At 51.6% G+C, this 12431-nt stretch overlaps 3 protein-coding genes across 3 annotated transcripts; 2 read left to right on the forward strand and 1 right to left on the reverse strand.

Moving 5' to 3' along the window:
• Nucleotides 1–517: 517 nt before the first annotated feature.
• Nucleotides 518–3395, reverse strand: lreA (GATA transcription factor LreA; the record flags this gene model as incomplete). The annotated part of the gene is made up of 4 exons (XM_067626668.1): nt 518–1824; nt 1882–2320; nt 2441–2535; nt 2609–3395. 4 exons carry the CDS (start codon nt 3393–3395, stop codon nt 518–520), a joined length of 2628 nt encoding a protein of 875 aa, XP_067485609.1.
• Nucleotides 3396–5326: 1931 nt separating this feature from the next.
• On the forward strand, nt 5327–6533 carry ASPBRDRAFT_191594 (putative RAS small monomeric GTPase; the record flags this gene model as incomplete). The annotated part of the gene is made up of 5 exons (XM_067620384.1): nt 5327–5381; nt 5491–5539; nt 5618–5634; nt 5705–6139; nt 6202–6533. 5 exons carry the CDS (start codon nt 5327–5329, stop codon nt 6531–6533), a joined length of 888 nt encoding a protein of 295 aa, XP_067485610.1.
• A 3684-nt stretch (nt 6534–10217) lies between these two features.
• ASPBRDRAFT_113742 (Zn(II)2Cys6 transcription factor domain-containing protein) lies at nt 10218–11260 on the forward strand (the record flags this gene model as incomplete). Its single annotated transcript, XM_067616765.1, has 4 exons — nt 10218–10334; nt 10391–10488; nt 10552–10869; nt 10909–11260. The coding sequence occupies 4 exons, from the start codon at nt 10218–10220 to the stop codon at nt 11258–11260; spliced, it is 885 nt and encodes a 294-aa protein (XP_067485611.1).
• Between the last annotated feature and the right edge of the window lie 1171 nt (nt 11261–12431).

The following is a 12431-nucleotide window of genomic DNA, read 5'->3' on the forward strand; positions in this document are numbered from 1 at the left end:
TGGGGATGGAACTGCATGCATATACATATGTACATTAGTCAATCAAGATAGTTAACTAGTTAACTGGTCACTATGGATCACTTTTGACTCGTCATCTCGCCCACTGCCTTACGAGCAGGGCATGCCGGCATATCACCGATAAATCCCGGTCCGTACTAATTTACTTGTTATCATATAGAAAGAGTTAATATACACTGTACAGGTCATCTCCGATCCATTCCACAGACTCCTCCCCGACGCCATCCAGCCATCCATTCCATCCATTCCATCCATCCATCCATCCATCCATCCATCCATCCATCCATCCATCCATCATGACTCGTCACCCCATTCCCATTCCAGCAATACCCCCACACAGTGACAAGGTATCATCGTATCATATATAGCGAAATTGCTCAATATACTCAAATCACATTCCAGTCAGACAGCCACACACTCAATCGTAGAAAGCCACCCGTATCCCAAAGAGGTGAATAATGAGAAAGAAATAGGAGGGGGTAATATAACATAGGTATCATCACGTCCGTTTCCCTCGGGCTGCGGTGGTCTGCTGACCCTGTGCCGCATTGCGGACTTGCTTCGCCCATCGTAAGCCACAACTGTTGCAAAGGTCGCGATTGCCGCTGGGTCCGCGTCGCCACTCGGGCGTGCTCTTCGTCCGACACATCGCACAGCTTTTTTCCACTATGATGGTGCTCTGTTTGCGCTTGCGCTTCTTCCGCCGAGTGAGGAGACGTTGCACCTCTTCCGACAAGATGCGGTTCTGCTTCTCCAGTTCCCGTAGCTCGAACTGCCAACTTGACCCCCTGGTCGGGGCTAGCTCGCTGAAGAGGCTGCGCTCGCGTAGCGGGATCAATTCCTGATTGCCGGCTGGTAACCGGCTGGTCGACCCTGTCTGTCCAGCCATGGCGTCTCGCCCGGTTTCGGTGGCGCTGGAGCTTGTGTCGTCCGGGCTGCCGTTCGGGAGAGGCCGGTGGAAACGCAACTGGGCGACCAGGAAAGAAGGCCGTTCCCCTTCTTTGCTGTCTCCTGGTATTAACGTCGTCTGCACGGGCAGCATATGCCCCTTCTTGTGGCGGACTTTGTGAAGAAATGAGATCTGTTGCCCCGAACGAGCCGTGTCTAGCGCCTCCATGACCTGGGCCCGGGTGTCTGCTCCCGTGAGATCTTGGATGCTCTTTCCAATGACATCGTCCGCCACACGGCCCAAAACCGGCCGAGCTTTCGACGAGATGAACAGGACGATCCCCGACATCGAAAGCTTGGCCCAGATGTCATTCTCTGCCAACCCACCTCGACCGATCGTCGCAACCTGATCAAAGTTGTACACCGCACGCGCGCGCCCTCCCAAAACCATGAACTGTCGCCCCCGGTCGGTAATATGCCATGACCCATGGCTTTCGAACCAGACATATCCACTGTACTTCTTCCGGATGCGATACACCACGCTGACAGACTCGGTGGTGATGCGGGCTCGTAGATCGCGAATGACCGAACCAATATCGCTGGGGTGGCACACGGCCGACAGGCCCTTTCCGACCAATTCAGCCGGCTCATACTCCAGCACCTTCCGGCACGAGGGTGACAGATAAAGAAACTCTCCCTCGAATGAGAGAACGTGGATGATGTCGTCCATGTTCTCCACCAACACCCGATCCAAGTAATGTCGATACGAAGGCCCGTTGTCGCGCAGGCTTTCCAACACCGTGGACACCTGGTCAGGAGTAAAGAAAGTCGCTAGATCCGGATTGTTGCGGTAGACTTCAGGGGGTACCACATAACTCGGTAACTGACTGCGCTGGTAGTTGATCATGTATGTTCCGTCTGCAGAGAGAATGGTTAGCTTAGCGGCGTCAAGACTCTCAGCATCAGGTCCCGTACTTGGATTCCGTCGTGTCACTGCATCGGGCGTCTCGACCAGATCCACCTGAAACCCCACGTAAAAACGGTAGTCGCTGCCGCCCCATCGGATGGGAATCATGGTGACAAGATTCACAAAAGGCTGGCCGCCCTTCCGGTAGTTGATGATGCTCGCCTGGATCTCGGTCCGCTCCTCGATCGTCGAACGCAGGCGGTAGGCCGTATTCTCGTCGACAAACTTGCGCTGCATGCCCCGCTGAACCACTCCGTCCGGCCCTTGGAGGAACCGACAGTTCTGCCCGACAATCTCCTGGTTGGTGTAGCCCGTGAGCCGTTCAAACGCCTCCGAGACGTAGACGATCGGATGGTCCTCCAGCGTGATGTCGCAGAGGACAAACGCGCACGACAAGTCCACTGCCCCGATATTGATCTTGGGGTTCGGCCGGGACACCACCTGGGCCTAATGGGAAAGAGAGAGAGAGAGAGAGGTCAGCTCTACATCCATGTTGAAGCGAGAGGTACCTCTTCCGCACTCGAACGCTGCTGCGGAAGCGGTTGACCAGCATTTAATTCAACCTACCAGAACGCCCATGATATCGAAGCCACTGGTCGAGTAGATACTAGCATATGGAGAATCGCTCCCGGCTTCCACTTTAGCCTGAGGTGGGAATGAGGCTTTATGGACATAGAAGAACCCGCATCAGCTTTTCCCGGTCAGGTTCGACTTGGGATTGGAGGAAGAACCCACCCTTCACTGGGGACGACCTCTTCGGCTGGATGAAACGATGAGGAACGGCTGGATTGGCCGGTTGGGGATAGGACTGGAAGTCCGGCGGGGGTTGGCTTTGGGGCAGTGGTTGATGATCGTGGGATGGCCCTCTTGCACGGGAGAAGTCCGCGGAAGGCACCCGGACCGGGCCTGCGGACTGTGCCTGGGCGGTGACATCCTGAGTCGTCTCTTGATTCCAGTAGGCATTTGTGGTGGACTCCTGGAGCTGTGCGACCGCGTAGGCTGCGCCTGGATCCAGATGAACGGTCTGAGGGGGTAAGTGAGCATGCTGCGGCGCTGCATGCTGCTCTAAACTGGGATCCAGTGGACCAATGGAAGCGCCAAAGATGGCCGGATCGTACGGAAAGGCAGATCCTTGGTCCAGGCTCATCGGCATGGACTGGGCGGCGGCGGCGGCGGCGGCCGACAGGGGATCATAAGCGTGCATGGCGTGGGGAAGATGGCCCGGGAAACTGGTCGTGTGGGGAGAAGCATGATGAGCATGAGGCACCGGGGACTGAAAGGCAAAGTGATCAGGATGCGACGCAAAGGTTAGCAGATCGGAGGGCTGGGCGGGATAGGCAAAGGAATGACCGGGAGCCTGAAAGTGACTGGAAGGGGGATAAGCCATCAAAGACGCCGGATGGGGATGGGGGGCAACGTTGGAGTATGCTGCTGCTGCTGATGATGATGATGCGGCGGGGCCCAGTTGGGGATCCGACACGGAATAGTGTGCCTGATAGAAGGCATCGTCGAAGCCTTCCATGGCGTGTGGGAACAGCTTCACGTCCGATCGAATCGAGAGGCGGCGGGAGACCAATGAGAAAGACGCATCGAGATGGGGTGCGGATGGTGAAGCAAAGCAAGTCTGATCAAAACTTTAGACAGTCACACAAAGACCAAAGACCATCCCCAAAGGATCGATCTGGACAAGGGGGAAGGGGGAGAGGGTTTGCTCCCAAGCCCCAAATGAGGCCCCAGTCCCTCCTATCGGAATAGTTGGAAGGGATCGATTTCAGGGACGCAGCAGAGATCGATGAAGATGATGGTGTGAACCGACGTGGACAGACGGGAAATCCACGCGGAGATGATAGTTTGAGGAGGGGGGAAAAATAAAATAAAGAGGGGAAAGCCAGAGAGCAGCTGAAAAGAGATGGACAGAAGAGTGGAAACGACTAGCAGTTCACTGGTCGGCCGGGCTTAATATCACGAAATCAATCAATATTACGGCTGTCCCCAATATATATGGAAGTCGCAGTCTGCTTTTTTTTATTTTTCCAGTGCCACAGGGGTCGGAGAATTTTAGAACAGGAACTGGGTGGGGAGAGTGGAAGACATCGAGACCATTGGAACAGTACGAGAGAAATGGTGGCTGCCAGTTGCGAGACATGGAGCATTCAGTTGATTTCGCCGCAGAGCAGCAGCAGCAGCAGCAGCAGCAACACTAAAGTACTATCCACATCAAAAGATGCAGACGCAGCAAGATGAACGATTGGATCGCAGCGCCAAACCAGACGGGCGAGTGGCGGGGCGGGCTAATCATCCCCGGAACGCCAGAAGATTCCGGGATGATGTGTCAAGCTGGTCGGTGTGATGGATCGAAAGAGGGTGAAATGAGGTAAATTGAAGGAAGAGAAAGAGAGTGTGTGTGGATGTGGAGAACGAGAAGAAGCAGCAGAAGAGGAAGAGGAAGAAGACAAATTGTCAATGGAGGCATCAGATGGACCAGTCTCCGGGGAGGTTTGTTTCTGGATGGGAATCAAGGAGTAACTGGAATTAAATCACTACTAATAAAAGAATACTACCGTGCTCCAATACATAACCATGATTGATTTACTCCATATCTCCATATGATATCTCCATATACTCCATAAATATCTAACTATAATATCTAACTAACTAAATAAATATCTGGATTCTGGAACAGGTACCAGGTACCGCACGATCCAGCCCGCGTCTGCAGCCTGTCCGTGTACTGGTGACCCATTTCACCATTTGATGCAATGGACAATAGCCAACACTTCTTTGAATAATTCTCCTGCTCCACGATGATGTTATTGATTTCTCCTACTCTAATCTCCCTCCCTTATCAACCATCATTATCATTACTATCATCTTCTTCATCTTCTTCATCACCACCCCAGTGATCGGCCATCCGCAATCACCGAAATGGATCCATCCCTCAAGGGGCGGCGCTTCGCTCCGTCAGCGTCTGAGATTTGCCCACGTTGGGAATCCTTTTCTCCCATTCTTCCCCCCTTACTCCGAGTCAGTGGTTGAGAAAAAAAAACTCGGGTCACAACTTCTGCTGATAAACTTCATCCACATATTTCTGTTCGAGATCCCAATCATTCACTTGCATCCCAAAATCGCTTCGGTGTTCTGTCCGTGTCTCTCTTTCTCTGCTCCGCTGCTCCTCCCCCTGGGAATGTCCCTCTCGGGTCCAGTCGCATCTCTATCTCCATCGACTTGACAGTATCCATACCAAAGCTTGTGAAGGGATACACTCCAGCACCCACCATTTGGTGGTAGGGGAACCGGGTTAATCGACTAGCTTCCGGGTCAAATTTCGCTCGTTACACAACCATTGACCCTTGTCTCTCGCTGTTCATCACTACTGGACCCGCCCGTCGCGTGCGCATCCCCGACACCCCATCTATCTCATAGTATCTACCCGCGCTCCTCAACAGTCTCACCATGGCCGACGCCACCGATAAGATCTCTATCACCATCTGCGGCGATGGTGGATGCGGTATGCTGTGCAACCCCATCTCTGGAACTTCCCATGGTTCTTTCGTCAATCCTGGCGCAGGGACTGCGGGGCGACAAACGGGGAAGACGTTATCGCTGATGGTCGCTAGGAAAATCATCCATCACCTTGCGCCTGGTGCGGAGTCAGTGGATTCACGAGTAAGTCATGCGGATCGGCCTTGAGCATCAGCGGTGGTCAAGAAGCGGTCGACATGCTAACCCAAAGCAATACGACAGATACGACCCTACGATCGGTATACCCTCCTTGCTGGTCTTGCTGTCTCACAATTACTGACATCAGGCGATCTGGTGGAATGGTTGCAGAGGATTCATACTCAGTTACACGCGTGGTCGATGGCGTGCCATACTTCCTATCCATCACCGACACGGCCGGCCAGGAGGAGTACCGCGGCTTATGGGCGGCTTCCAACCTGAGATCCGACGCCTTCCTTCTCGTGTACGACATCACCAACAAAGCAAGCTTAGGCGCCTTGGACTACTTCATGGACATGATTGAGATCGAAACCGAACAACGCGCAGAGGACAATGATCGGTTGCGCAAGGAGTTGGGGGCGAGCGCAGAGGGTCTTGACGTGGGCATGCCCCCTCCAGTCAAGATCGTGGCCGGAAACAAGTGCGATCTGAAAGAGAGCAGAGTCATTAGTTCCCGTGAGGGTCTGGAGTATGCCCGAAAACACGGTTGTGGTTTCATGGAGACCAGCGCCAGGGAGATGGTCAACATTGAGGAAACCTTTGCCCGTAAGCTTCTCCACCGTTATCGAGCCCGACACATGCATCGCCAGCAGCTGACACTCTCGCAGTCCTAGTCCGTCGGGTCGTGGAGGCCCGTCGACTGCACTACCAGAAGGGTCCTTCGGCCACTCAAGCGGCGCAAACTGGCGAGTCTTCGACAGCTGCCAAAACCCCTGCCGACACGGTGGTCAGCAAGGAAGCTAAGGGAGAGTCGCAGAAGCGCACGCAAAAACGACAGAGTGGTCTTCGTGGGCTCTTTGGGAGAGGCAAACGTGCACGTCAGGATTCAGGCGAGAAAAGTCTTCCCCAATCAGAGGCACCAGGGTCGGGGCAGAGCAAACCATCCAAGCCATCCAAGCCTGCAAAGACAAGCATATGGAAGCGCATGAGCTGTTGTTAGGCTGCAGGTCTGCCTAGCGCGGTCGTCCGTCCTTCTTTGTATTAACATTTCACATTATACCCCCCCCGTTTGTATACTACTTATTCAGTTGACTTCATTTTCCGGCCGTTAACCTGTTGATGCGTCCACAAATGCAAGTTCCATCATCATCTACTTCCTTGACGTTCAATTCGCATAGACGGATAGACCGGCATGTTTCGAGAAAACAAACCGAAGGCTATCACGGGAGCAAAGCACGGCCCGGAGCATGGGTTGATCAACAATGAGGTCACCGGCGAGCTGGCTCATCCTGTGCAGGAGACTAACCTGCAATCCGGTCGACAAGGGACAAACAATGCATGGATAGCTGTATCTTATCAGCAACCTCTCACAGGACACATGGTCGATATCCCTGCCGCAGGCCGACGGAAGTGGAAAACCGAGGTACATCCATGTCAGTGGTAGTGGTGGGGTCAATATCGGTAGAGCGCTGCGGGATGACGCTATCACCAACCATCGCATGGTCTAGACCCAAGAGCGTAGCATGTCTCAGCGATCTGTAATCGACTTCCAATGTTTGGCTATGGACAACAGATTTTCTGCAATCGTCGAACCCCTGAAAGCAAGTACCAGCGTCGATCATGCTTCAGGTGCAAGGTTCAATCAATCCCGAGAAGTCTCTACTATACTCCGTAGCCGCTTCGGGAATTAGGCGACCCTCGGCAGTTTCGATGGAGCATCTATTGGTACATCGTGAGAAAACGGGCATGGATCAACACGCAAAAGGGTAGTCCAGCGGTCATTGATCGCAGGATCAGAAACCTTATCTGCCACTCGATAGCGCCCGATGCAGTGGTGCAAGCATGAAGTCAATCCCTGAGCTGAGCCAGTGGCACCGACTGACGGTCAAACCAGCTTCCGGACGCGGGCACAGTATGGCTTCGAGAGCCGTAGGCAGACACTACTCACTAGCCTGTTAGGTTTTAATCAATCATGTCCTGTAATCACAACAGGCTAAGCTGGAAGAGAATAACAGGGGAACAATCGAATCAAACGAGCGACCGTGCAAGTGGCATGGTCCATCGGAGAGATGATCAACGTCATCGACTGTCATGCGCGGATAGCTCCAACGGCACCTCGTGGTGGAGAGGAGCTGCTGCAGCTGCTTCTGCTGCAGCTGCTTCAAGGCAAGAAAGTAAAAAGAAAAAGGAGGATGATTAATTGACCGGGCTATTGAATCATCCCCAAACTAAAGCTGATCACGAACAACAATCGGAACCGACGATTGGATGAACACGGGACTGGGTATTCCTTGCTTCATTCCCCCCGTGTGGCAAAGAAGGATTGGAATCAATCCGGTCTGCCGTTAAGCTTTCGAAGGAGAACGCCAATCGCCAAGGCTGGTGATCAACAGGTCTTGTACAGTTGTACTACTATGTAGGGAACTAGGAGAATAATCAACTAGCAGCGATCAGAGATATCGCACGGGGAAACAATTCCGTGTTTGATCGCCGAATCGGGATTTTAACGATGCACTTGGATGGAGTCGAGGGCGAGAACCTGAGATGGGTTGCTAACTTGCTAATGACCCTGTCAGGTAATGTTCATAATCATCATGGAGCCACCACCACCACCACCCAGTGATCCATACACCATACCGCACCAGAACAGTGGATGCTGGGTTTCGAAAGCTTCCCGTTCGGCATGAGTTTGCCGAGTTGGGTCAGCTTCGAAGGGGGAAAAAAAATATTTATTATGGAGATAAATCGGGGTGGATATTCTTGTGCCGTAATGCCGGTCTATGCAGGCTTGGGCTGTCATCTCCTTGAGCTGGTTTGCAAATTGCATCAAATCACAGAATTACCGCATTCTGAGACTCTAGAGCTATGGATGTACCTGAACATCTGGAAAGGTACAACTTGCTCTAGATTGATACTCTAGCATCACTGACACCGGTGCAGGTAAAATCACCTCGGTTATGAAATAACTATAGCTACCTACGTTTAATCTCCTATCTTCATGTCTCCCTCGTGGTTGACCACGTATTTCCACCCTTTCACTTGCTTCCTCCAAAGATCTTTTCCACGTCTTAGTTAGACTTACCACTTAAACCAACAGTAGGGCTCTCGCCAAGGCAGATACCTACGGTAGATAGATGAAGAAAAATCCTCGTCGACAAGGTACCTGTTCAGTGTTCAAGAGGTCCCGATCGGATATACGGCTTGAGGTGGGCCAATTGAGGTTTTTGAATCATATGGGGGCCCCTCTCTACGTGAGGGAAATAAAAAGGAAATACACCTCAATGAGGAAATTCTCCCAAGCACGAAAAGGAAGTTGGCACCTCCGAGGTCCGAGTCAAGCAGTCTCCGATGCCGATTCAGGCAATCAACTCGTCCGCCTGGGCTGGTTACTTCCGTTATCCGTTCGACTTGTTCCTCCGTATCAGGTAAGATACCTTACATACAGACGGCGCAGGGGTTCCTTTACGTATCGGTTATGACGTATGGTTACACAGTATGGAAAGGACTACCTCAATCAATCCTAGATGTATTTCGTATAGTATGGGCAAGGAATTGACACGCTGTGGCTGCAGATAAAAACAAAGCATTAGAGCACCACGTTGATTTTGATCTTAAAAACTTATACGTGCCTTGGATTTAGCCCGGTTTATGTAAAAAGATTTTTCCGCTCTCTCCCTAATGAAGGTGAACAAGTGTGACGATAGCCAGCCAGGCAGCAAGCAAGCAAGCAAGTAGTTCAAGTAACCAGGAGTACCAGGAAAAGTTATGAATGATACGGTGCCGGTTTGTTTGGAGGGAACGGTCAATACGAGCTCAATACGGTACAGAGGAAAGGGCTCCACTGCATAAACCTCCAGACCTCTAGCGGCCGGCCAATGATCGGCCAGCGCCGTCAGACCCGATCCATTCTGGTTCCTTTGGACTGCGTCAATAATCCCAAGGTAAGACGGCGACCATTCCTACGTGAAGGACCGCCAACCTTACTATTATTTTTAATCAAAAATAAAAATGGGAAAAAAAGAAATCCATGGGGACTAGACTAATTCGAATAAATAATCATCCAGGCCCATCTGTAGTAGCAATTATCATCATCATCATCACTCTGACTTTACGTCGTCTGCGTCTTACTCCTCCCCTATATCTAGTTAAAAGAGCTTCGACCCTCCCCCAAAGATATACTTCCTCTTTACCACACCTACTACTACTACGCATCTTACCTTTTTAAGTCCAACCACCGGTGGGCCGTTGCAACGCTATCCTGTCCTTGGATCCGTTCAACCTGATCATTAATCATTACATGCGGTTGTCTCGATCGAGCTCTCGCATTGGCTCGACTCTCTGAACCTTCTCTACTCATTACACCTTCTTTTTACCTTTAACCCCCCGACCTCGTTATATCATCGACCAATCTTACATATTGTCGATCACTGATCATTGCATTGCAACACCGCACCACAGAAAAAGGTATAGGCGAGGACAAAGCATAAGAAAAGCAATAAGAAAAAAAGAAAGCGAAACGAAATTTCGAAAGAAACACAAAAAAGCAAAGCCGACTAGTTACCCTACAAAAGTAACCACCGGAACTGGGAATCTTGCTTTCAATACTCTTTCTTAATCCTCACCTCTCATTTCTCGACTGGGGAGATACTCTTTTGATTTCTCTGGCCATATATATATACTACATATGCGCACAATGACGGCACGCCAATCATCACCTACTTCCGATCACTCACATTCGGACGGCAATGTCCGCAAGAGGGTCTGTAAGGCATGCGATCGGTGTAGACTGAAGAAATCCAAGGTAAGCCAAGCCATGGCTCAAGCATCAGCTTGTCCTGATGCACTGACCCGGTGCAGTGTGACGGAGCCAACCCATGTGGCCGGTGCAGGACAGATAATGCCATCTGCGTCTTTGGCGAGAGGAAGAAGGCTCACGACAAAGTGTACCCCAAGGGGTGAGCTTGCACCTATTTCGACATGCTGGATCATTCGCTAACCTGGCTTACCGCCGCCTTTAGATATGTCGAGATGCTTGAACAACAACAAACGTGGCTGGTCAATGGCCTGCAAGAAATGTACCGTCGCGCTTTGGAGGGCGAAGGCTGGCCGGGAGAGCCCTTGAAATGCGAGCCCAATGGTCATCCTCTCACGCACGATCTGCTTACGCGACTTGGCGCCTTGGACCAGACCAAGGGTGAGCGCTTCGAAGAGAACACCGAGACCATGCAACAAGATCTGTGGAGGCAAAATGCCGGACACATGCAACGCCAGGAATCATCCGACGGTAGCTCAGAAAGCGCACAATCGCCCATCATGCCCTCCCGCTTCTCCGACCCGTTCGCTCGCCAGCTCTCGAGCACACAGTCCAGCTTCAGCACACCGTCCCAAACGCAAGGTCCCACGATCAAATCAGAGCCTCAAATGACACCGACGAATCCCGCATTCGTTGCGCCCATGACCATGCAAGGGGTGGTGAACCCCCTCGCCCTTCAGACCCCGCAACAATGGCCTAACAACAACTTCGGCGCTTTCGAGGATTTGGACCTAATAGGCGCATCGGATTACACGAATCTGTCCTTCGACGACCAGGTCCCCTCGCCGATGTTCAACCGTCAATTACCGATGAGCTGCATGCTCTCCTCTTCGTCATATATGGACACCAAGGGCGATTATGAAGACATCAATCAGTTCTTAAATGCCAATGCGCCCGAAATTGCATCGACCTGAGTGATCGTTTCGATACAACGAGATTCAGCATAGTAATGTCTCTCTTTCGTCTGACATTTGTTTTGCATACGCCGTACGACGTAACGCGTGTATCTTACACATGCTACATTTCGACATTGGACTCTTTTGAACATATGGCAGCACTCCCTCTCATTAGAGAGGTAATCAGTCAGCTGTACAGTGTTGGATTTTTTTGGGTGACTGGCATCACATTCTTTTCTTTTCTTTTCTTTCTTGTGGGGATATCATCCTCTCTATTCTATTTTGGCTTATACTTTTTTGTGATGATGAAGGCGCCGAGGTGTTTTGGAGTTGGAGTTTACACAAAACATTGGTCGGGCTCTTGAACAGGCAGGGTGGTTGGATTTCTCTCTACTGGGATCTTTTTGCTGTGTGATCTTTGCCGATGCTGGTTCTAGTTTCGGATGTTCTATAACTATGCCATTATTATGTCTCCGACATTGAAAATATACAATATATTCTATCTATATCATCCTTATTTACCTCACCTACGTCGCTTTGTCCGAGAAGTGGCCGAACTTTTGCCTAGGGCGCGCAGGGCGAACCGGCCCACGGAGACCGACTGCCGAGGCCAGGAACCTTCTTTTTTCCCCTTCGCGCTCGTTAAGCCCAGATGACGTTCCAACCTCCCACGAGTGACTAATGCGGTGATGGAGGACGTCATGGAGATTCAAATTCTAAAGGCCGGTGACAGCTCTACCTTATCTCCGGCCACATCTGGACTGGCTGGACCACTCAGGTGGCCCCCGATGGGGATACGAGGTAGATCGTGACACGTCGAGTGAACCCTACTGCCCTCCTGCAACAGTCCCCTATGGTGGTCAAGGGGGGGAAGGGACCTGATCGCTGAACAAGAATTCATGGACAAGAATAACAAGTCTTGCCTGGACGATGGATCCCCCATGAGAAAACGAAGAGGGTCCAAAAGTCTCCACCCTCGATACGACGGAGCCCAATTTGATGTTTGGGTCTGGCACGACGGAGCCCAGCCCAGCCCACACACCCGCTGGTGGGGAGAGAGAGTCACTTTTTTTTTTTTCCTTTCTTTTCTGCCTTTTCCTGTTCATTTGCTCTGGATTTCCGTTTCTACTTTCCTTCCATGGAGTCTTTGCCTCATCTGGCTCTTGTGGATAGAAGCGTGAGTGGATAT

The sequence above is a fragment of the Aspergillus brasiliensis genome, assembly GCF_001889945.1.
Source record: "Aspergillus brasiliensis CBS 101740 unplaced genomic scaffold ASPBRscaffold_1, whole genome shotgun sequence".
In the NCBI taxonomy this organism is placed as follows: domain Eukaryota; kingdom Fungi; phylum Ascomycota; class Eurotiomycetes; order Eurotiales; family Aspergillaceae; genus Aspergillus; species Aspergillus brasiliensis.